Genomic DNA, 26,774 nt, shown 5'->3' with positions numbered 1-26,774 from the left:
GCTATCCTATTACTTATAATAAGATAGAATTCAACATTACAAAAATTCTGAACTTTTTTTTCAAGTGGTCACTGAACCATGAAAATAAGGTCAAGGACATTGGACATGTTACTGATGGAAACTTCGTAACATGAGGCATCTATATACAAAGTATGAAGCATCCCGATCTTTCACCTTCTAAAATATAAACCTTTTAAGAAGTTAGCTAACGCCGCCGCCAGATCACTATCCCTATGTCGAGCTTTCTGTAACAAAAGTTGCAGGCTCGACAATAATCATGATTATACGATCCAAGGTCGTATAAAAAATTCAGCAAGTGTACATTTTTTTAACATTTTTTGTTTAATTAAGGATAGTTACAGAATTAAAAGGGGTCTATTTTTAGATCTGTAAAACCCTTTATAAAAAATTTCTATTTGGCTTGTTATAATTCTTGCAAAGTTTTGAGGAAAATGCAACAGATCTTCCCACCAAGCTCCATCTTATTAGCAATCATACCACATCGTCTTATTACTCTTATATGGAGTTGTCTAACAATTGGGTTAATTTTGAATTACTTGAATTACTTGTTGATGTGTTGGTTTGCTGACAACTTTTTGCACTTTTTAAAATTTCGGAAGCTATAAGTTGGGTTGCTGTCACAAAGACAAATACTGCACATTTTTGTTTATAATTGTATTTTTTATTTTGTCCTGCCAGTCACTGTTTAAAAACATTGAATTTTTGGCTACTTTCAAAGAGTAGCAAAATTACACAGACATGAATCATCTAAATATATATGTTAAACTTATATAAATACAGCTGTACATCAGGAGAAGAAAATTGCAAAAAACAAAATTTACATGAACTTGATGAAGTCAGTAAGAATTGACTAATCAAAAAATATAGTATCCTCAAAAATAAGTAGGTTTACAGTGACTACTTTGTTTTTAACAATTTGACTAGAATAGTAAACTGACATACTGATCTCTTACTTGTCTTTGATCACATTTAATTCAGCTATACTGGCATATCTTATACATATTTATAGAATAATTAAATAAAAAAATTCTAAATATAGAAAAATATACAAGAAGTGACTGAGCAACACATTGGTTCAAGTACATGATGAATGTGTAAAGTGCTTGGATTAATTATTAGTGTTAAGTCACAAGTGGATTTTTTTTTTAAATTTTAGTTAGCATGGTTAGTAACATTTTATTAAATTGGCTATGGGCTTTAAAATTGAAATAAAAATTAAAACATAAGTTTATCTTTTCTGCATGTTCCCATTTTGTTTCGATGTAACATCACTGACAAATTTTTTTTATTTTTCATTTGATGACGTCAGAAGTGTGAAATTATGTGTTTTTATTTCACTAGGAAATCACGACACTGTTAATTTTATAAATGTAATAATAATATTAAAGCCAATAGATAAACCCATTCACATCATGCAAGTTATAGAGGGACGTAAACGAGGGTATCTGCATGGTAAAACCAAAAATAAATTTTCATTTCAAGATGAACGAACAATTAATAAATTCTTGCACATCTATTTTTTTAACGATTTCACAAAACACAGTGAATAATGAACCTTTTGCACAGCTGCATGTGAAATAAAAATGGCAAAACACATTGCATGAAAATAACCCTTGTTATATTTTATTCAACATTGAATCATACACACAGATCTACAATGATCTATATTTAGTGGCACTTTTTGCTACTTAGTGTCTGCTCATATGTCCAACAGAGAACCATAAATGGTTTGTATTATGCAATTATTAATTTTTATCAATATCTTTGCTATTGCGCCAAAAATAAAGTCTTTCATTTGTGCGAATATTAAATGTGAATACAGGTAAATAATAAGATTATGCATGCTGTTCCTACTACCCCTAGGTTTTAAAACAGAATCTTTAAAAAATATTATCAAACACTGACCACTATAAAAACCTTGAATTTTTGTGTAACTTCATGTTGTAGGAACATCCTGCGCAACATTATTATGAAAATATGATTTTTTTTTAATATTAAAGATACATTTTAATAGTTTCTGATTGCATAAAAAAACATATACCCCAGAAATTAGTCATCATAAAACCATAAAAGTAATGCTTAAAATTGCTGGAACAGTTCTGACTAATCAATGTGATCATAAAACCTAAAAATAAAAACAAAACGAAAGCACTATACTCGGGATTTCAATTGTGAGACGTGAGTTCTTAGCACTATACACTATATTAAAGTTATAACTCTCTCCATACCAGCTGTTATTGTGGCTTTGCAATTTTTTTTATGGTACACATAATTGACTAGTCTCCATTTTCAGCCTGAAACCAACTAATTTGTTTATCCTATATCATATGACAATCAGTTTTGATCCAATGGCCATGCTCAGGCTATATCATGCAACACTTTTGACCAATGAATTTGCTTATCCTATATCATGTGACAATCATCTTTTAACCTATATCCTTGCTTATGCTATATCAAGTGACACGTTTGACCAATGAATCAACTTTCCCTTGAACCAATGAATTTGCTTATCCTATATCATGTGACAATCATCTTTTAACCTATATCCTTGCTTATGTTGTATCATGCAACACTTTTGACCAATGAATCAATTGTCCATCCTTGATAATATAAATATCTCTTTCAGATAAACACTGTAAAACTCCAAGTGTGAATCCAACATTAAAATCAGCCGTAAGTTTAAGGTTATCTGGAACTAGTAAGATAGTTTTATGTAAATCCTGTTTGGCAAGAAATTCAGCAAATGTTGCCACTTTAGCAGTCCTATGTGTTACAAGTATTTTATCATGTTTACAGTTTCTACACAAATCAGCAATGCTCTTCCTGAAATTAAACAATATATAAACCATGTAAATATCAAAAAAACATATTTGGACAAAATGAGTATGGTGTAAGTACCCTCAAAATTATTGCAGATATTATGACAACTTTTTTTAATGTACTGTCAAACCTCTATTGAGCCTTGAGAAAATTTCCATTTGTTTAATGCATTCCCAACTGTGATGGGTCAAACTGAGTTGATTCAAAATATTGGTTTACTTGAGCATATATATGGAAGGTGGGTAATTTTACTTATAATACTTAAAATTTTCCCCTTCCAAATTATTTGACATATGTGAGTAAACTAATGTTAACTTTTCTTGGAAGAGACACATTTTCAATTAAAAATATTAATTCAAATATTGAAATCTTTCTTTTTAATCATGAAAGAAAAAAAAGTTTGCCTGATAATCCAGGGTTAATTTAAAATTGTTTATATAACAATTGGAACGGAGAATAGTAGGCAGTAAGATCAAAGAATAAATTTACAAATTGGCGATAAATATTGATCATTGGATTAATCTAATTAAGAAAACTAAATTAGTGAATTGTAAAGTCTAAACCTAAGCAAGTTTTATATGATTTGGACATCAGGAAATTAAAAACTTACATATCATTCTCATTTAAGTCCTGAGCATTCTGACTGCAAGCTTGGATTATTGTTGGTTTTGTGGCGGCTCTTTCAAGAACTCTGATCAATTCCTCATTCAGTGTTGCTAAAATATTAGAAATAGAGTATAAATTGCTTCAAATCCGCCATATTCTTTATGTAACTGTCCCAAGTTTGTAGCTGACTGGTTGTCATTGTTTTTATATCTGCTGTTAAATATATACATGTATGTTTTTTGGCTCATTGTAGAAGGTCATACAGTGACCTTTAACTGCTTCCATCTACTTTGTGTGAACTTTAGTAAAAGTTGTCTCATTAGAAATCATAACTCATCTTTTTTATGTATGTGTAAAAATAAGAAGATTGGTTTGATTGACAATGAGACAACTCTCCACAAGCAACCAAGTGACGTAACAATAAACAGTGGTTTATTTGTAAAGAAGTTGGAATATAAAGATATAAAAAATGTGGTATGAGTGCCAATGAGACAACTACATCCAAGTCATAATTTGTAAAAGTAAACCATTATAGGAATGTTATTTCTATTTATTTTTAACCATGAAAGTCAAAAGCGCACAAGTTTTATTTGACATTAAAACTTTCCTTAAATGCAAACCTTAATTCAAATAAAAGTGCAGCATTCATATGTTCAGATGTTATGTCCAAGGGCAATAATATCAACAAAAAGGCATGCACTGTTGTGTTAAGCATATCCCTATAATTCAAAGTTTCCTCAAGATATTTCAAATCATAAGTGTTATAAAAAAAAAGAAGATGTGGCATGATTGCCAATAAAGACAACTCTCCACAAGAGACCAAATGACATAGAAATTGGAAGCTATAACCTTTTACAAATTCACTCTATTATGCGAGTTATTCTACTATACCTGAGTAAAGTGCAATGAAAATAATTGTTGAACAGACACACAGGCTTATTCTTTTATATACCACAAACATTGCAAGAGGTATAAAAACATATTTGGTAGGATTCATCATTACATGAAATAAATTTTCATACAACCGAAAGGTCAACTTATCAGCTATAATGTGTAGTAGTATAAATCAATTTTTGTCTTTTAATCTTTTACTCCGTGGAAGCACAGACACATGTTGTATCCCCCCAAAATAAGTTTTTAAGTGTCAGTTTACCTCCTGCTTGAATCACTGTCAGGCCCTCACTTGAATCAGGCAAAATTTTCATTCTTTTCCCACTGAATATAAATAAATATACAATGTATGTCTTAATAATTTATAATATAAAGACATTTTTCTTAAGATATAAATTAGAACTAAATAATTACTATTTTCTGTTTAAAAAATAAAGCCTCTTGTAAAAATTAAAAACATTTTCCCTGGAAACCATTTCATGGATAGAGGAATACTTGCTTCTTTAACATTTGATTTTGAGGTTTTCATTTCATCCTCTTTTATTAGTCAGAACTATTTTTAAGACTTTACCTGGTGTCCTCCTCCCTGGATTCTTGATGTGAAAGATTAGAGACAGATCTTTTATTACTGATCACAGCTGGCTGGTTTACTACGAATAATAGTTAAAACATTAAAACAATACAAAACACTCTTGTTATTTACATAACTCACTACAGGAAAGTGGACTTTAGTACAATATATATGTAGCAAACATTTCATCACAAAAAATAGTTCTCAACAATGATAAGGTATTTTTTTCCATCTTGGATTACAATGATTTGATAGTAGATTTTAGTGCAGAAATGAATTTGTTTTAAAACCAAACATCCAAATGAACAAAATATCAAATTTCTATCTCTCAGAAATAGCTTTGTTTAAATAACGGTCAAATAAATTTTCAATCTATCAACAAAAAAAAATTAGAAAATAAATGAATATGCTTTTGAAGGGGAGATAATTAAGAAAAATTCATAAATTTAAAAGATCATAACTAGAACATTGATCCCTTTTTTTTCTTTTTGATTTACCAGAAAGAATCTCTAAATGTGGAGCAGGATCTGTTTACCCTTTAAGAGTACATAATGGTCTTGCTCAGTCTTACGTTACAATGGTGTGAGATGGTAGATTATCTTTTCATCATTTTTCATTGTTTTGCTATGGTTAGCATGTTTTCGTCTTATGATTTTGTTATCTTTCACCTCTACTAAATAAAGAGTTTTCTCTTACTCCTGTTTTGAAATTTGTCAGTTTTTTTCTTTGGATCAGACACTAAATTCCCCCTAAAACTCACTCTCATTCCTCTGAATCTCCAGTAGTTTATGAAACACTTTTATCATATTATTTCTGTCATTGACTGTATGAGGCCTCAGATAAAGTATAACAGGCAGGCTGTCGGCAGGTTTAAACTGTACTGTCAGTTGACTTTTACATGTAACCTTAATGATAATTCCTGTAGAAATCTGAAAAGAAACAATGCTCCATTACTATAACAGATTATCTACGGTTTTGAAAACAAGGATTGTCTCAGCTAAAATTTCATCATAGTGAAATGGACAGAGGTGTTGTCATCCTTTGAAATCATAGTTTACTCATTTTTGAGAAAATGACCTTTTTCAGTTGCCATTAACAGCCTATCGCCTTTTTTTCTCTGCACCATGAAAGTCTTTTGGTAAGGATTGACCTCTCTGATGACAAACTTTTTTCTTAAAAATACCACTGTGGTACCAATTTTTTGTAAATGGTATAAAATGGAATGTTTTAATAGATAAAGATAACTATTTTCTTCATGTTAAAACTTGTTTGTGATATAACACAAAGAACTTCAATCTACAACTTGATTTCCTTTGAGGTATTCGCATGGTTTTACAAATAATAGTCTGTCACTTCTCTGTTTATTTTTAACAGAACCTGATTTTAAAAATTTGTGAACAATTTCAATAACTGTTGAATTGGGGATTTGAAGAATCATGACCTCCAATATAACACAGTCCACGTTTCCATTCTCAATTTTAATATTTCCTTAATCCACAAAAAATTAGTACCCATGAACTCAAAAACGAATCCGTAATATATGTTACTTTTTAAATCACACATACATAGATATAAGAAGATGTGGCATGAGTGCAAATGAGACAACTCTCCATCAAAGTCACAATTTATAAAAGTTAACCATTGTAGGTATAAGAACAGTCTAGTTCACACCAAACAGCAAGTTGTAAAGGGTACCAAAATGACTAGTGTTAAAACATTCAAACAGGTAAACCAACGGTAGAATCTATATAAAACAAGAATGTGTCAATAGTACACGGATGCCCCACTTGCACTATCATTTTGACCATGGAATTGGGGTCAAAACTTTAATTTGGCATTACAATTAGAAAGATCATATAATGGAGAACATGTGTACTAAGTTTCAAGTTGATTGGACTTCAACTTCATCAAAAACTACCTTGACCAAAAACTTTAACCAAAACTTTAACCTGAACTTAGCACTATCATTTTCTATGTTTAGTGGACCGTGAAATTGGGGTAAAAACTTTAATTTGGCATTTAATGGAACGGCAATATTTACTTTCAAAGTCGTATATTTTTGAAAAATATAAAGTAAGAATTTTTGACGCGGATCGCACCGTATTTGTTTTTAATTTACAAGTACCAATTCAATTCCGGTTATGAAAAATACGACTTTTCCAATGTTACTTTTTGTGATTTAGTCATATGTAAACACTCGTGTAGTGTTTTAGAATCAATTACATACATTTCTAACGGCAAATTGATTTTGGAAATCAGCATTACCATGAAAATACCGCAAACGTGTGCGATTACATGTACACGATTTGAAATTAACAGTTTTACTTTACGTTTTCAACACATGTCAAACAGTTTTCTCTCTGAATTCTTATAAAATATTATTTTAAGAACAAATACATTTTTGAATCATGATATTAGCTTTGAAAGACAGTGAAACCGTATTTTAACTTTTCTTAATTGATTATTATTTTTGTTTCAAAAGGTTCTTGGACTTGGTGAAATCATGGTTTAATGTTAAAGTCTTTGAAATGCAGCATAATTTGATCCATGTCAAATCTTTAATTCATTTAGACCTACCAGAATAAACATAGCTCTTGTGCCATTAACTTATGGTCCTTATGTCATGATTTTTTTGACAATTTGTATAGGTACACATGTACATGTAAATAAAAAAGTATTTCAGACTACAAGCATGGCAAGACAAGGACTTACAAAATGAACTTCCTTAGCAATTGTCATGCAAAAATGATTAGAAAAGTAACAAAAAGGTGTAGATTCTTAGAATATTTTATTCATAAAAAGTATAACCGCGATCTGTCGATTTCCCCTGAAGTCTCCCTGTTGGGCCTTCACTTCTCCCTGTTGGGTCTTCACTTCTCCCTGTTTGGCTGCCAGGGAGAAGTGACTTCTCTCTATCATTTTGAAGTGTGGTGACCCCTGGCATTAAAATTAGAAAGATCATATCATGGAGAACATGTATATTAAGTTTCAAGTTGATTGGGCTTCAACTTCATCAAAAACTACCTTGACCAAAAACTTTAACCTGAAGTGGGATGGACGGACGGATGAACGAACGAACAGACAGACAGAGGCACAGACCAGAACACATCATGCCCCTCTACTATCGTAGGTGTGGAATAAAAACATGGTACACTTTTGAACCACCTACATTATAATTCATTGTTATCATTCCATCTCCTATAACATAGTAGTTTAAATCCATTTCCCATGATCCATCTACACACTTCATTTTTAGCGTTACATCATCCCTCCATTTAGGCAAACATAACTCTTCTCCAACCAGCTTCATCTTTCCACTACATTTCAGTTGGGTTGTCTGTGTAAGGGGCACCTTGCTACAGTAATGAAAATGAAAATTTCAAATGAAGAATTAAACGTCAATGTAAATCCAAATTTATCGTAATGAACATGCCAGATGACCACAATTTCATGGTTAGTGTTACTATTGCCTACAATTTTCTTAAAGTGTAACTCATAACACTTAAATAATATTACTATTGTCAATTCTCAGATTTTCTACATGTTGATATCATAAAAATAACAGCTGAGAGCCACTATGTATACCTTGTTATTTTAGACTAAAATGCGATTTCGACTTTTGCGATATTGAGAATAATTTTCAAGTTGTTTATGTTGATGCCGCCATCGCCGACGCTGGAAACAGCGTATCCATGTCTCGCTTTTTGACTGCTTCAAGTGAGACAATGAAATTGAGAATGGAAATGGGGAATGTGTCAAAAGAAACAACAACCCGACCATAGAACAGACAACAGCAGAAGGTCACCAATAGGTCTTCAATGCAGCGAGAAATTCCCACACCGAAGTGTCCTTCAGCTGGCCCGTAAACAAATATATATACTAGTTCAGTGATAATGAACCTCATACTAAACTCCAAATTGTATACACAAGAAACTAAAATTAAAAATAATACAAGACCAACAAAGGCTAGAGGCTCCTGACTTGGGACAGGCGCAAAAATGCGGGCGGTTAATATAAAAAAGAAGATGTGGTAGGATTGCCAATGAGACAACTATCCACAAAAGACCAAAATGACACAGACATTAACAACTATAGGTCACCGTATGGCCTTCAACAATGAGCAAAGCCCATACCGCATAGTCAGCTATAATAGGCCCGATAAGACAATGTAAAACAATTCAAACGAGAAAACTAACGGCCTTATTTATGTAAAAAAATGAACGAAAAACAAACATGTTTATGAAATCTCAACCCTCTCCCTATACCTCTAGCCAATGTAGAAAAAAGTAAACGCATAACAATGTGAGATTACTTATTGCTAAAAATCAGCATACAGATATGTACATATCAGATTTCAGAATGCCAGTTCTTATTATTGGGATACTCAGCTACATTAAAAACCTTGCAATAGTTTCTGAATTAACAGAAGTCACATGTTTAGACATGTATATCTTTACATATATTAATAAATTATACCTAGATTCTGTGTCAGTTGAAATGAGATTTTGGCATGTTGGGATATAAGATATCTCTGTGTCCGTTGAAATGAGATTTTGGCATGTTGGGATATAAGATATCTCTGTGTCCGTTGTAATGAGATTGTGGCATGTTGGGATATAAGATCTCTCTGTGTCAGCTGTTACTTCAGTTTCATATGGTGGAATTTCAACATGTTCTAGTGCTTCTTTATCAAGATTCTGATTTAATGTAATTTCCATTGGAGATGTTCTTTCTGGCATTGTTGTAACTTTTGGTTGTCTTGGAAATGTTCTCCCTGGAATTAGTGTAACCTTTGGTTGTCTTGGAGATATTCTCCCTGGCTGAACTTTACACTGGGTTGGTTCAATTTCATATTCCTTAAAATTTTCATCTTCAGAATCAGACATATTCTTTATTACTGAAAATGAAAACATAGAATTATCAAATACATCAGATTTAAAAGACTGTTTCTTAAACAATGCAGAATGCTTTATATCATGTATATAGTACTGAACATTTGAATATTTAAAAAAAACTTCCCAAGTCTGGAAAAATGAGAAATAAATCCTCAAACTATTCCAAAATGGAAGGTGCTTGTCTGAATCTGAATTTCAACATGTGTGCAATTTTCCTGTCATGTTTCAAGATAGAAAACTGTAGAGGAGTTGGCTACACAAATAAGTTTCCCCCTTGTCTCTGCTCATTGTCATAATGACTTCAAATGTACAACTCACAACTTGTTTTACCCGGTATTCATATTCTCTATAATGCCAAAATAAAAACAATTCTACTTAAAGACAAATCCCTCTATTGTTTCTGCACATTCCGCCTTGCGACGCCTTTGTTTCGTTTTTTTCTATGACGTGCGTCAATTTTTCCGCGAAACATTTTAAAAGACGTCGGCGCCGATATACTATAGCGGCCATGATGGCTCGATTTAAGGGTCGCTTTGTACGACAACAGGAGAAAGACAGACGTGTACAGTTATCTGAACTCGTTTCCGATAGAAATGTTGCCGATCATACAAAAAACACAGATGCTACGGACACATACCAGTCTATCTGGCTACCAGGAGAAAGACGGATATTTGAGCCATACCAAGTTTCAAAAGATTTGAAAGCAGGATGCACCGACTGTGGGAGCACCTTGCATATTACAGACATAGTGACTAAGATAAATTGTGGTTTAGGTTTTATTATGTATATTCTTTGCGAATGTGGAAGTATGAATGCTATCAAATCAGGAAAAGTCCATCATGATGCTGCAAAGTTTAAAACCAGACCCATCTTTGATATTAATTCTAAAGCTGCAATTGGTAAGTTTATAGTGTTCATGCCTACACACATATAACATATCCAATATAATTCACATAAAACCATATTGTTTCTGCATCGAATTCAGAATTGCAAAAATAAATAACGGCGTGCACATTTTGATGTGGCTATATTTTATTCTTATATAAAATGTAACCGTTGAAGCAACAAACGTAAAGCAGTAGGCAATATTATCTATGATAACACTTCTAATCGTTTTCATCGAGAAATGTACTTTTATTCTTTGTATAAATATTTACATGTTAAAAACAACATTAAACACAACTGTATTTAAATAAGCAACAATGTCATTTTATTTTGAACATGTAACGTTTTGTATGTGACGTCATCAAAAAGAGTGCTTTCAGTGACGTCACAGTAAGCAAGTACCTGAATAGTGTAAAATGTTAAATTATAGTATCGTTAATAAATTAATTACTGTTCCAATTTTCAAAATAAAATTGTGCGAACGAAGAGTTTTTGAAAATAAGGTGTTCGGATTAATTGACTGGTTAATTATTCCTTGTTTAATGATCAATTATAATCTATCTAGAGATATAAAAGCTGCTAGCAGTTGGATCGACATTAAGATTTTATTCTTAAAAGAAATAAATATTTTGAACACTTAATAATTAAAACAATAGTTTTTTTTTTTCATTTGCACTCAAGACCACATCTCTTTATTTTTATAAAACCTAATTCTTTAAACAATGCGTTATGAGTAAAAAGAAGAAGATGTCGGAAATCATTATATATATGTGACCTCTAGAAGTGATTATAGTAAACTCTTGTTATTAAATCCCTATCTTTTGATGTAGATATGCCCTCAAAAGTAATTTAATGATTTTTTTTTTCGATGTGTACGAATGATCACAAAGCACCAAAAATAAATTAAAAAACAGAAAAACACTGTCATTGAGGTATTATATATATATATATATATATATATACACTGGGTTGGTTCAATTTCATATTCCTTAATATATATATATATATATATATAACACTTCTGTGGAGAAAACTTAATGCTGTGTGTAAAACCATATCAATAACAACGATCAAACAAATAACTGTTTAAAACAACACTGCTTTCAGAATTGCCGCAATTTGTTCCCGCCATTTCAATTTTATTTACAATATGTCTGAATATCTTTTTTTAGAGTACGGTGACCCTACTTTTTTATTTTTTTATTTTGTTTAATAGATAAAAATGAATATTGTGTTGAATTTTTATGAAAAAAACATTGGTCAATTTTTTTTAAATTACTATATTTAACCTCAACATTGCACCACAAAAAAGCGGGAAAATAGTTATAGCAAATTATCGATATCATTCGTTCTTCAGAAAATAAAAATACGAATAATGTAGTTTCTGCAAACAATAAGGTTAACAAAAAAAGAAAATTTCAAGTGATTCGGACTTTTTATAAAATTTTACATGGCAAAGAACTACAAGTCACGATTTTCAAATTCTTTAAAAAAGATGGCGTTCCAAATCGAAAACGAGGTCGGTGACCCCATTTTTTTTTTAGTTTATTTTGAAGCTTTAACATAGGCCAAAGTGTAGACAAAATTTAAAGGAGATATTATTGGTAGATCTAAATAGAAGGATTTGTCTTTAAGGGGGTTCCCACATAAAAATTAAAAAGAAAGTGTCTGAGGACATAATTGCCCCCATTCAAGCTTTGAAATTTTCTAAATTAAAAGGGGCATAACTCTTGAACAGTAAATGACTCGTAACACTAATTTGAACTCACTCTGTGTGTTGTGGTTCTAATATTGTGTATGAATTCAAATTCTATTCCTAAGACAACATAAAGTTGAGCAGGGAACCAAAATTCAGAAAGAAAGACAGTTAAAAGGAACATTTGGCTCCAGTAGGGGGATAAAAATTCATCAAAAAGACTAAAATACAGTTTTAATTTATGCAATTATAACCCTATCTCATTTTTCACAATAATTTCTGAATTAACAGTATCCTTATTTTTCTAAGGAAACAATGAAGTTCTCACCTGTAGGAACAGCGTTCATCTTCTGAATTTCCAACAACTTTTCATAAATATTCTTCATTTTCTCTTCCTCCACAGATTTCATTGGAATAAAATGGAAATATAACAAACAATTTTTGCCAAGTTCTAAAGTTAACCTAAGTTGTGTTAAACAGTCAACTGTTTTAACAGTATCTGGTCTGAGCTGGAAGAGAAGAAAAATAACATAAGTGTAAACATATTATATTATTAAATTAAATTCAAGTTAAATCATGTACACAATTCACCTTTTCAGAATCTAAAGGACTATGGGTAATCTCATTGTTCGTACACCAAAATGAAAATATCGTTACGTCATTGGTTGAATTACTATTGTTTAAAACGTTTTAAACCAATCACAACGATTTAGTGCTTTTGGAAATATTACACAGGATGCATTAGAGTCTGAAATGGCGAATTTGGCATTAACATTTAAAAACAATTGAATAATCAATAGATTATGGAAACTTGTTCCATATACCAAGAATAAAGAGTAGACAACTCATGAAAGTATCTACACACTCAAGTTATTTTCTGTAATAATCCGACTGTATAGTACCCGTGACTTCTGTGCTATTTTTATTTAAATGAACGTAATCTATGTATTACTGGTCAAGTATTAAATCAAGGATTTCGTTACCATAAATTACATGAAACCGTTACAAATTTCTTCAATAGATGTAAGAATTTGGCTACAAAATTTGGTTGAACCTGTAGAAAAATTATTTCAAACAGGATAGCACATCCTACTTTTTAAGGTATTGTTTACCGTGCCCAAAAATTTAGAACAACATGAACAATCTGCTAAACTTATGGATCCTTTAAATAAACTTATTCTAAAAGGTTATCAATCCAACACTGTAAATAGGTCTTTGAATTTTGTTTTCATTGGTAATCCTTTTGATTTGGTTATCAGAAAATTGAAAGCAAACTAAATATTGTTATGTATGGATGCATAATCATTGATAGTTTAGTGTTAGATGTATACTTTTTTTAATTAGTTGTTATTGGCTTTGAACTAGCAGTCAGTAAGTGCAAGTACTCTCAGATCTGTTCTTAATGTCTTTTTATTATTGGGATGTACAGGAACCTGGCCACTCTGTGTTTTTGTTAGATGTATTAAATTTCTATTTGTATCCATCGAAAGAGTTAACCTTTTTCAACTGATTAATAATGTACAGTTACATCACTTTCCCAGCTTAAGATACATCTTTATCCTAGACAATGTCTATATCTATGTCGTCATTTGTTGCTTATTACATATTTGTTGTTTATTTATATTTTGTGTGTGTAAATTAATAAGGCCATAATTTTTTCACATTTGGAATGATTTTAACAACTGGTTGACAGATTAATGTATGACTAATGGCAAATATTTCTATTAAAGCAAAATATTAAAATTACCTCATAACATTTTTGTGTGATACTTTGTCTGATGTCATAGTCCAAGGTCAAGGTCCATTTGCCTTGATAAAGTTCTACACTGAGTGACCCACTTCTCCATGGTAACTTGGTAGGGTCACTTCTAAAACATTTAATTTTCCCTCTACAAGCCAATGCTGATAGATTGTTTTTTGGTTTTTGCATTTGGCTGAAGAAGAAACAAGAATGTGTCCAAAGTACACGGATGCCCCACTCGCACTATCATTTTCCATGTTCAATGGACGACGAAATTGGATAAAAATATAATTAGGCATTAAAATTAGAAAGATACTATCATAGGGAACATGTGTACTAAGTTTCAAGTTGATTGGACTTCAACTTCATCAAAAACTACCTTGACCAAAAACTTTAACCTGAAACATGCACTTTCATTTTCTATGTTCAGTGGACCGTGAAATAGGGGTCAAAAGTTTAATTTGGCTTTAAAATTAGAAAGATCATATCATAAGGAACATGTGTACTAAGTTTCATGTTGATTGGACTTCAACTTCATCAAAAACTACCTTGACCAAAAACTTTAACCTGAAACATGCACTTTCATTTTCTATGTTCAGTGGACCGTGAAATTGGGGTCAAAAGTTTAATTTGGCTTTAAAATTAGAAAGATCATATCATAAGGAACATGTGTACTAAGTTTCAAGTTGATTGGACTTCAACTTCATCAAAAACTACCTTGACCAAAAACTTTAACCTGAAGCGGGACAGACGGACGGACGGACGAACGAACGGACGCACAGACCAGAAAACATAATGCCCCTCTACTATCGTAGGTGGGGCATAAAAAGTTATAATTAGTATCTAAAACAAGAATGTGTTTATCGTACACAATGATCATCATTACAGTCAATAACTCTATAAAAAGCTAACTTACAATTAGCCATGTTGACATTTATATAAGAAAATCATGTCCAGCCAAACATTTTTACTTTTTAAAGTTTTTATCTATCTAAAATTATAGTTTTCAAGATAATTGCCAAAACATGGTTTAAAATTCATCCATTGTGCAATAGCTTTTTAAATAATATTTCCAGTGTGGTACTATTTTTGGAACAAATCATATCAAGACTATCAAAAATACATGAGCTCTTAACACGTATTGGCCAAATTTGTGTTAAAGAGGGTCTCAAATTCAGTATGAGAGCTTCAAACATACTATTTTTACCTTTTTGATCCCCATCTTACAGTTTTTAGGCTGAATATGAATTATTTTTAATTTTAGTTTCTTGTGTACAATTTGGAGTTTAGTATGGCGTTCATTATCACTGAACTAGTATATATATTTGTTTAGGGGCCAGCTGAAGCACGCCTCCCGGTGCAGACATTTCTCGCTGCATTGAAGACCTGTTGGTGACTTTCTTCTGTTGTCTTTTCTATGGTTGGGTTGTTGTCTCTTTGACACATTCCCCATTTCCACTCTCAATTTTATGATATAATAAATTGTGAAGTGGTGTAACTAAAATTTGCAAGTACTACTCTGTCAACACTAGGGACTGTATTTGTAGACAACAAAAATGAAAACGATTAGAACTATAAACACCCGTGTACATTTGCCATTTTACCTTGTACTTGATGGTAGTTGTTTATATTGATTGTCTCGTAGTTTATCACGGTTTTCATCAATCTGTTTAAATGGTGGTCTGTTGGTCAGTGTTTTATTCTGATTGTCTTGTGGTTTACCATGGCATAAGTCTGTCTGTTTTAATGGTGGTTTGTTGGTCAAGGTTTTATTCTGATCTGGCTGTCCTAAAAAAATAACAATGTGTCCATAGTACAAGGATGCCCCACTCACACTGTTATTTTATATGTTCAGTGGATAATGAAATTGGGGTCAATACTTTAATTTGACATTAAAATTAGAAAGATCATATCATAGGGAACATGTGTACTAAGTTTCAAGTTGATTGGACTTCAACTTCATCTAAAACTACCTTCATCAAAAACTTTAACCTGAGGCAGGAGGAACAGACAGAAGGATGAAAGAACGAACGGACGCAGACCAGAAAACATAATGCCCCCATACTATCGTAGGTGGGGCATAAAAAGCACAAAATCTAGAATTGTTTCCAAAATTAGACTTGCTAAGGTAGCACAATACAAAGGTTTTATCAATGTTTATACCTTCCATTTCCTAGTTTTAAAGTGCTGTAACTTTCTTTATAACGCTTGAACATTTATAAAAGTGGTATTTATGGATAGCTAACAGATTACTCTATAAATTTAATGCAATATTAGTATTATACAACAATTATGTAATCAATTATAATGTTAACTATGTCTACAAAATTTTACAAGAAATTTCCACTTTCAACATGTTCCAATTGAAATTAGCTTCTTCATGGTTACCCTGAGAGGGTTGATTTTATAACTTCTTGTTCCTAGAGCCTGTAACTTTCTTTATAACGCTTGAACATTTATAAAAGTGGTATTCATGGATAGCTAACAGATTACTCTTTCAATTTAATGCAATATTAGCATTGGGTTGATTTTATAAATTCTTGTTCCTAGAGCCATTATCTACAAAAGAGTGTCTCAGATTTCTGATAGACTGTATATTTTCGCAATAAAAGTTTAATCTTTTATCTATCTATATATACCTCTTTTATATTGGAGATTGGAAGTAAAAAAATCTTTTTATTGTGCTACCTTAAGTCTGTTCCTTATATATATAAAACAAAATAATTTTGTATAAATAAACTAAAACAGAACTAAATATTTAAGCTACACATCTATGAATATGTCTGTTTATCTTTTCTTTTAGGCATTACACATGTTTTTTCTGACATTTTATGATTTTATTTTTGCTTAATCTATTTGATATGACCATACTGATATTTGAGTATTTGATAAATAGGTTTAAGCACGCTGCATTCTGTTTGTGCTTGTCCATAGTCAGGTTCTGTTATTTAGTGGCCGTTTGTTGCTTATTTGATCATAAATCCGGCAGTGTTTTTTCTCATTTGTAAAGCTTGTGCCTGTCCAATGTCAGGACCCTTTAATTTAGTTGGTGTTACTTTCTTGTTTGTGCATAAATCAGGCACTTATTTTTCTCAATACATTGCAATAGTGAGACTTATACTTGTCCAAAGTCAGAAGCCTATAATTTAGTTGTTTGTTTCTAATGTTTGTACATAAATCAGGCACTTATTTTTCTAAGTAGTAAAGCTTGATCTAGAAATAAATTCATACTTCATCTGTGAACCTACCATTCCCCTTTTGTATCTGTAACAGTTTCTTATACACCTTCCTCATATCACCTTCCCCTTTATTGGCGTGTGGTTTAAAGTTGAAGGTCATACAATGTTGTGTAGAGCCTCCATTTGGACGTAACTGTATCTTTAGTTCAGAGTTACAGGAGAGGTCACATATAATGTTTGAAGATAGCTAAAACGAGAACAGTGTAATTAAGTAAAGATTATGTACTGAACAAAATCGCCAAAATAAATTCCTCCAATATAAAATGGCACATGCAAAGGTATTGATAAAAGTTTTGAATTCGCCAAAATAATAACTGCCAAAATATTTTGTATACATTATTTACTGAAAATTGCAAAATTTTACATCCACGAAAATAACACTCTATATCATGTATATGCATGGCATGACATAATATTTTTCAAAGATGTTTCACATTTCACAGCATTTTTATATTTCTAGTTTTACTTTAAAAATTCATCCCTTATTTTTAAAAACAAAATTCATTCGTTCATTGTCATGAGTGTGTGTTTATTTGTGTCACTTTGTTTTTTGAACGAGTTAAGTCATTCCAATTGATATTTTATAGTGTGTCTTTCTATGTTGTGATGTTATACTACTGTTTCAGAAAAAGGGAGAAGGTTTGGTAGCATTACAGTGAGTTGACTATGGGTGGTACTGTAAAACTTTACCTAAAGCTCAACTTGTTTTTATCTTTATATAGATCTAGACCCATTTGAATGGTTTTACACTAGTCTTTTTTGGGGGCCCTTTAACGCTTGCTGTATGATGTGAGCCAAGTGACTTGAATAGAGAGTTGTCTCATTGCCACTCATAACACATCTTCTTATATCTATAGTATGAGCCATAAAATCTACCTACTGCTACATATTTCTGTATAGCTTCATATTCTACGCTGATTGTCCATGATCCATTTACAAGCTGGAGTATAATTCTACCATTCTTCCAAGTGTATTCTCCATCCTCATTACAGAGTCCGCTATCATTGACTTTACCTCTGCACATCAGACGTGTTGGATAATTTAAAGGCATCTCATCTGAAAAAGTCAAATAATCATTAATTTCTGAAGTTCTGAACATTAAGTGGAAGTTAACCCTTACAGAGTTATCTCCCATGTGAGTCACTGTGACTTACACTCCCCATTTAATATGATTAAGGTGGCTCGGGCCTATTCGAAGTTTCTATCAGAAGTGCTGTATTTTTTGTTATTTTATTCTTTACACAAAGTGAATTACATTGGTCAAAAAAAAAAAATAGGGGTCAAGGACCATTTAAGCACATAATTTTACTTTTAAACAGGTATGTAAAAGGGACCATTTTTCAATGAAATGATAGGAAAAATAGAGGTGTTGACATATTTTTATCGGAATATCAAAAAAACTTTCTATGACACTTGGGCCAAAACTGCAATATAAAAAGCTCAAATATAGCTTCAAAGAATGAGCAAATAAAAAACATACGTCACAGATAAGGAAAAATAAATATTTTGCCTTTAAACCCAAATTTTGCGAGAAAATGGTGAAAATGGGTGAAATGTCATATTGACCCTTAAAAAAATATGGATAATAACAAAAACATTTTATTAGTCACATAACTACAATGATTTAACATTTCTAATCAATCAAAATATTTTAAAAAATTATATCGAATTTACGACAAATACTTTTGTAATTCATGCTTGAAATTATGCGCAGTCAAATAGTCCCGAGCCACCTTAATGAATATCAGGAATAAGAGCGGGAACACAGATATGGTGACATCAGTTTCACAGCTTCTAAATTTTATATTAGGTCCTCAACTAACATACTAAGAAAATCAATCATTATTAATAACCTCATATTGCACATGTTGATTTGGACTGTTCATTTGTATAAATTCTTGATACTGAATATTATCTACTATATACATGTATTACATTTATTAACAGATGGTGTTAAGCCACTTATATCATTGCCAACTTTACATTCGGGCCAGGTGAGCTAAAAATCATAAATTCATATATCGAAAAGATTAAAACAAATACATTGACCCATTTTTAGTTATAAAATTCGAAAAGCATCTCCATATGTAAAGCAGGATCTGTTTACCCTTAAAGAGCAACTAATTGTCTTGTTTAGTCTTCACTTTTTTATTTTCTATTTTGTGCGCCAGTGAATTATCTTTTCATTGTATTTTGTTTTTTTGTCAAGTCATTGTTAAAAATAAAATTGAGAATGAAAATGGGAAATGTGTCAAAGAGACAACAACCCGACCATATAACAGAGAAAACAAGTGAAACTGCGAGCTACTGCTCACGGATGATACCCCCGCCGCAAGTGGATAATATTAATAGTGTAAAAATATGCAAGTGTTCGGTAAACAGGAAGTTGACAACTTTACCTTCACTCTCAGATAACCTCTCATTCCCTTTATGATGTTTATTAACTGCTGGTTTGGAGCAAGAAAGTTGGTTTTCTTTGATTATATCTAGCTTTTGTTGGTTCATGTAAGAGTACTTCTTTGTTTGGCAAACAGTCGGCTTTCTTCTTTTTCTTGCCATTCTGAAAGCAAAAGGCAGACTGATATTATACATATACTTAATTTAACATATAAACAAACTGTTAATCCATATGTAAAATAGTATTTATATGCATAACTCGATTAAATCACTATCAGTAGCAGTGCCTTATTGAGGTACATGTACATTTGTACCTTTAAAGTGTACATGTAGTCATCTTACATTGTACCATAACCTAAGAGTGCCTCTTCAAGTGCTGCCAATCACAGGTCTTAAAAGTGTACCTGGAGTCATCTTACCTGAGGGTGCCTCTTCAAGTACTGCCAATCACACCTTTAAAGTGTACATGTTGTCATCTTACCTGAGGGTGCCTCTTCAAGTGCTGCCAATTGCTCCTTTAGTTTAAAGTGTACATGGAGTTATCTTACCTAAGGATGCCTCTTCAAGTGCTGCCAACATGGTCAATTGCACTAAGAGTGCTCTCTGAGAAAATCAAAGTGCTTGTAGATGTTAGCACTGAAGGGTAAAGATTGCTTTAATTTATCAGAAGTAAAATTAAGTATTGTATTGGTTGAAGTTGATTCATTTACAATTCTGAACAAAGAAAGATAACTCTAAATTTTAAAGATGACATCTGTAGATTAATTTGGGTTGCGTTGTGTATTGTGATTGTAAGCTTGACTAAGGCGTTATAATTATAGATATAAATAAAATGTATATCTTGCATTACACCTTTCTTTTCAAAAAATGTAATGGTATCACAATAGCGCAATGTCACACCATAAAAAGGGTATATTTAATGTTTGTGCATTTCTACATGTTCTAAACATTCTGGGGCCGCAGAAAATGATATTTAACTCAAATGTGAAATACAATTTGAACAGGTGACATTTAAAAAAAATTTGAATTGCGGACTATAATTATGTTCTGGGTATCCTTGTCTCATGGGTTTTCAATCTGTTCATTACATTGTAAAAATGCATCATGCATGACATGGGGGTCTCATTGGGGGGTTCTGATCCCTGATCCTGCTTACTGATTGAGAATCAGATGGTCCAGTGCTGTGCAGCAAGCTTTATCTAAAGCAACTACTCAAGAGAGCCTGGAACAGTTACAACTCTTCTAGAAGAATTGAACCTGACACCTTTAGAAACCAGAAAAACAAAGCCATCCATGAAAAGGTTGCTATCAAACATTTTAAAACTAAGAAGAACTTCGAGACTCCATCAACCAAATACTAAAAGATATGTTCAAATCAGGCCAAACAAAGATTTTTACAGCTTTATTTATCGGACCATCAGAGACTGGAATAAACTACCAGACGAGCTACATGTATTACAGATTGAGAGCAGTGAGGAATTCAAGACCAAGCTACATGTACATTGTAATCAAGCTCCTCTGTAGTGGCTAACCAACGCAATCAAAAGATACATGTAGATGATGTTTTAACCAGCACCTGTACATAAATTATGAGCACAATTTGGAACTTTTTGTATTAAATGTTATTAACAAAGTTTTGTCATGTTGGAAGATGTCAAAGTAAAACTTTATACTTGAGTGATAGGTTGAAGTACCCTTTTCAAGTGACTACATAGCTCTATGTTGTAGATGTTGATACATTGTTTTGTCAGATTCCAGTATCAAGTATGTCAGCAATTCTTTTTTTTTTTGTTATTTCTCGTGTCACGCTATACTTCATTTCCCGTTTTCACAGCACAATAATTTGACTTTCACATGTCACGCTTACAAAAATATCTGAACCCCGCTTCACGCTTAGACCCCAATGAGACCCACTATCATGACATCCCAATTTCCATTGGAAAAGCATGCATAGAACAAATTCATTTTCTAGTATAAAAATTTGTAAGGGTTCCGCGGAACCCAGTGTCACCTACTTTTGCTGTAAATTGCAGGCTCAACAAAATCGAGGGAAAAAATCAATAAAAATATTCCGCTTGATACTATCTTTTGATTGTAAGAAGCTTCTGTCCAAGTTTGGTAAAAATCCAGGCTAGTTTCCAGAATCTAATAAATGTTTTAAAAACTTTAAATGCAGACTGGATGTATTAAATGTTAACTGGAAGAAAAACTAAGTCCATTTATAAGTAAAATACAGATACACAGGTACAAAATATTAACAAAATTTCCTTCTAGATACTAGCTTTTGAGCTTCTGTCTAAGTTTGGTACAAATTAAAAATAGTATAACCACAGAGTGAATGTGTTGCTGGCAGAAAATCTAAGTCCATTTAAAGTAGAATACGGAAAAATGGATTTATTGTTTTACAAAATTTATTTCTGGATACTATCTTATGATCATAAACAAGCTTCTGTCCAACTTTGGTACAAACCAAGGATAGTTTAAGAATGTTACTAAATTCTAAAAACTTTAACCACAGAGTGAATGTAATGTTTTCCCGAAGAAAAACTAAGTCCATTTATAAGTAAAATACGGAAAAAATAGAATTTTATTTTCACAAAATTTACTTCTGGATACTATCTTATGATCATAAACAAGCTTGTGTCCAAGTTTGGTAGAAATCCAGTATGGTTTAAGAAAGTTATTAAAATTTCAAAAACTTTAACCACAGAGTGAATATGGACCATAATTTGGTATTCGGCCTTTGGTTTCTTTTTTTATCCTTTTTTATAAGTTCTAAAACTTTAACTTTTATTCTGTGGGTTGTGTTGATGTTAGAATAGTATTAATGGAACAATTGAGTTTTTCGAGAAAAAATTAATACATTTTGATTCACCGTTTAGGTGACAGGAAACAAAACAGGAAACCAATCTATATTTTCTTTATTTTGCACAATATATTTCAAAAGACATAAATGAACACCATTACTAGTGTTACTTGCTTCATGTTAATATTTAAAATCTATTTTCAATGTTAAATTAAAGTTTTTTTTAAACGCGACAGGAAACCATAAGAAACCGAAAGCATTTTTTTAGTTTTATTTTATTGCAAAATCTGCTTAAAATGATCTGAACAGTATACTTTTTCTTAAAATCCATCTTAAATGTAACAGTATTATAAAACTCCTAAATATGTGCTTGTTTTGAAAAGAATTAGTACAATTTATTCAGGAATTTCCGTATTTTCTTCATTGATACAGGATACCATAATCGTTGTATCTTGATGTTTTAGCCAAAAAAATGTATTTATATTTGGTTTTGAAATTCCAGTTATATACAATTTATTCCAAATCATTGGTAATGTAAAATTCTTTAAATCCAGTAAAGAAAACAACTTTTAACTTGGAATTAGCATCTTTAAAATAGGCACCATGTGATATTTGTGACCTGTACACCATCTACATGGTTTCCACATTTTAACCTACTTTAGTGGGCTAAAATCAATAAAGTACTTCCTTTCAAGTCATGCATGGTAAAAGTTTACTTTTCCTTTGACAAGTTTATTGCGTTTCTGATAAGTGTTTGCAGAACATGAATAAAAAAAATTAATTAAAAATTGTGACAAAGATACCAACTTTGTTCATTCCAAGTGTAACGGTACATTAACATGTATTTTTTATTAAATTATCTTTATTCACCTAAAATATCCAGTAATATTTACTGCTGAAGCTAAATCAATCCAACGAACATCGGCACCATGATAGGAGACATAATTTCGATTGAATTTTCCAAGGACCCTTTACATCATTATTGGGAAACGAAGTGTGTTAAAACGTCGGTCAAATCTGAAATCGATTTTGTCAAGTCATTGGGCATTTATTTTCACACAAGATCGTATGTAACATTATGCACATACATGTAGGAAAAATAATAGACCCCCGCCGCAATCTCTTTGAAAATTGTATTTTCCTTTTTTAAACCAGAGGAAACAAGCCTACAGATTATGTTTGCTTACATCCCGTTGGAAACAAATACAATGTTTAGACCTAGTATTTGGTATATCCGGCTGTAAGGGCGTGATCACATGTTAGTCACATGTTTCACGTATGACCGGAAATGATTAGAACTTAACGACAAAAACAATTTTAATAAATAAATGGACTTCTGTTTCGTGTGAAATGTAACGCATAACGATAACGTCATTTTCTAACTTAATTATTACGAAGGACAAAACAAGAATGTAAATCATCTCTGATTTACCTGTTTGAACATCTCGCGAGAGTTCGTATTTGCATATTGTTGCAAAGAATTCTTTTACAACAAAGCAGATTAAACCATCTAAAATGTGCGTTACGAAATGGGAAACCAAAATAACGACAGTGTTCTTACACCTGCTACAGAAATACTTATAAATCTCGTCATTTTCTTCTCACTATTCTTATTGGTCGATGTTCTTAGTTATTTTAAAGCAAAAATTACGAATTTGTCGGTGACGATTATCTATAAATTAGTCAGCGTTATGCACTTCGGACGCGAAAAGTAACGCGAGAAACGACACACAAATACGGTCGTATAATCTTTGAAATTTGTTAATTTCAATTATTTTTCTAGGGAAGAGTAGCACACACTTGTATGTTGATAAAAATAATGGCATCTTTAGATGTAGTTACAACTTTTCTTACAGTAATTCACATTTTATCACTTTTCTATAGTTATAGGAAACGGAGCCAAATAGCAAATTATGGTCCATATTTGTGGACACCGCCGACGACGACAGAATGTAGGATCGCTTAGTATGCTTTTTCGACTAAAGTCGAAGGCTGGACAAAAATATATAATCTGACCATATATTCATACGAAATCATATGATTTGATCATATATTCATACGAAATCATATGATTTGACCATATATCATGTATATTCATGTTATAAAATGATAAAAATAACAATCTATTTTAAACAAAAATTCGTAAGGGTTCCGCGGAACCCAGTGTCTCGCCTACTTTTGCTGTGAATTGCAGGCTCAACAAAAATGAGGGTAAAAATCAATAAAAATATTCCGCTTGATACTATCTTTTAATTGTAAGAAGCTTCTGTCCAAGTTTAAACATCCAGGATAGTTTATGAATCTAATAAATGTTTTAAAAACTTTAACTGCAGACTGTATGTAATGTTAACTGGAAGAAAAACTAAGTCCATTTATAAGTAAAAAACAGATAAACCGGTACAAAATTTGAATAAAAATTTGATCTAGTTACTAGCTTTTGATCAAAAACAAGCTTCTGTCCAAGTTTGGTACAAACCCAGGATAGTTTAAAAGTTATTAAAATTTCAAAAACTTTGACCACAGAGTGAATGTAATGTTTCCCCGTAGAAAAACAAAGTCCATTCATATGTAAAATACGGAAAAAATGGAATTTTATTTTAGCAAAATTTACTTCTGGATACTATCTTATGATCATAAACAAGCTTCTGTCCAAGTTTGGTAAAAATCCAGTATGGTTTAAGAAAGTTATTAAAATTTCAAAAACTTTAACCACAGAGTGAATGTAATGTTTCCACGCAGAAAACTAAGTCCATTTATAAGTAAAATACCGAAAAAATGGAATTTCATATTTACAAAATTTACTTCTAGATACTATCTTATGATCATAAACAAGCTTCTGTCCAAGTTTGGTAAAAATCCAGTATGATTTAAGAAAGTTATTAAAATTTCAAAAACTTTAACCACAGAGTGAATGTAATGTTTCCACGCAGAAAAACTAAGTCCATTTATAAGTAAAATACGGAAAAAATGGAATTTCATTTTTACAAAATTAACTTCTGGATACTATCTTGTGATCATAAACAAGCTTCTGTCCACGTTTGGAAGTAATTCAGTATATTTTAAGAAAGTTAGTAAAATTTCAAAAACTTTAACCACGGAGGGAATATTGTGCCGCCGGAATGTAGGATCGCTTCGTCTCGCTTTTTCGACAAAAGTCGAAGGCTCGACAAAAAATAAAACATCATTTCTATCATAATAATTTGTCTATTCTAAAAGTGTTAGAAACAAATTTTTTTCGACTGTTAAAAGATACAAAAATATACGATAAGAAAAAGTCTTTTAATTCAATGTAAATGTTAATGTATATGGCCGAAACAACCAAGTGTGCGCTAGTACATGGCCAAAACTAGTCAGAGATTACTCCAGGTGCGGATCCAGCCATTTAAAAAAGGGGGGGGGGGGGTTCCCAACCCAGGATAAAGGGGGGGGGGGGGTTCCAACTATATGTCCCAATTCAAATGCATAGATCGGCCAAAAAAAGGGGGGTTCCAACCCACGGAACCCCCCCCCCCCACCCCCCCTCTGGATCCGCCACTGTACTCTGACCGTCTCTGACGACCAACGGCTGTATTGCCAGACAAGCTGGGGCCGTGGGACAAATCTTGAAAGCCTTCCACATAAGAAATGATACAGCCTAACTACATAAGAGAAAGAAATACTTACGTGTGCTGTTTAAAATCGCAAAATAACAATCGGGGTCCGTGATAAAATTTCTTGTTTACGTTTCAATTTGGCGGGGAAATAAATTTGGGTTATCCTAAAGCCGGGGTCTCACTAATTAGCGACAACAAGCGTCAAGAAGCGACAACAAGCGACAACAAGAATTATTTTAGCGACAACAAGCGACAAGAAGACTATTTAGCGACAAGAAAACATTTTTTTTATTAGATATAAAGAAATTTGTATTTAATGTTTTTTTTTTAAATATATGAGCAGATATGTCTAATTAAAATGTTTTATTATATAGATAGACGAAGAAAGGAAACATTTGTGAGGAAGAAAGAGATTGTAAAGTTTATATTAGTATATTGGTAGATGAAGAAATTAAATATTTGTGAAAACTCAAGATTGTCATTAATTTCCTTTCATCTTTAATCAATATGCATAAACATGATAAATATCGTTTAATGAGGCAATAATTAAGCAAATAAAAAGATGAAAACATTCACATTTCAATTTTCTTTTCCTCTTGTTTGATTTCAGTCA

The 26,774-nt window shown here is 31.8% G+C and overlaps 1 protein-coding gene across 1 annotated transcript; it reads right to left on the bottom strand.

Annotated features, from left to right (window-relative positions):
• Nucleotides 1-1,315: 1,315 nt before the first annotated feature.
• Nucleotides 1,316-26,330, bottom strand: LOC143058015 (uncharacterized). Its single transcript, XM_076231477.1, has 14 exons — nt 26,232-26,330; nt 19,765-19,925; nt 18,246-18,421; nt 17,375-17,552; nt 15,731-15,914; nt 14,133-14,319; nt 12,714-12,894; nt 9,386-9,806; nt 8,079-8,265; nt 5,670-5,838; nt 4,910-4,988; nt 4,601-4,662; nt 3,452-3,557; nt 1,316-2,844 (listed from the first exon to the last, which is right to left on the bottom strand). Exons 2-14 carry the CDS (start codon nt 19,922-19,924, stop codon nt 2,574-2,576), a joined length of 2,361 nt encoding a protein of 786 aa, XP_076087592.1. The 5' UTR covers nt 19,925; nt 26,232-26,330; the 3' UTR covers nt 1,316-2,573.
• Nucleotides 26,331-26,774: the final 444 nt, after the last annotated feature.

This window comes from Mytilus galloprovincialis, chromosome 14 (assembly GCF_965363235.1).
Source record: "Mytilus galloprovincialis chromosome 14, xbMytGall1.hap1.1, whole genome shotgun sequence".
Taxonomy (NCBI): domain Eukaryota; kingdom Metazoa; phylum Mollusca; class Bivalvia; order Mytilida; family Mytilidae; genus Mytilus; species Mytilus galloprovincialis.
The sequence above is the reverse complement of the archived record's forward strand: the minus strand, read 5'-3'. Positions and strand labels throughout refer to the sequence as shown.

Coding starts and splice junctions, on each gene's coding strand:
- LOC143058015 (XM_076231477.1), bottom strand. CDS start 19,924: ATGGCAAGAAAAAGAAGAAAGCCGACTGTTTGCCAAACAAAGAAGTAC. Junction 14,320..15,730: donor CAACTACCATCAAGTACAAG/GTAAAATGGCAA, acceptor TTTCTTCTTCAG/CCAAATGCAAAAACCAAAAA. Junction 3,558..4,600: donor GACAGTGATTCAAGCAGGAG/GTAAACTGACAC, acceptor CTAATATTTTAG/CAACACTGAATGAGGAATTG.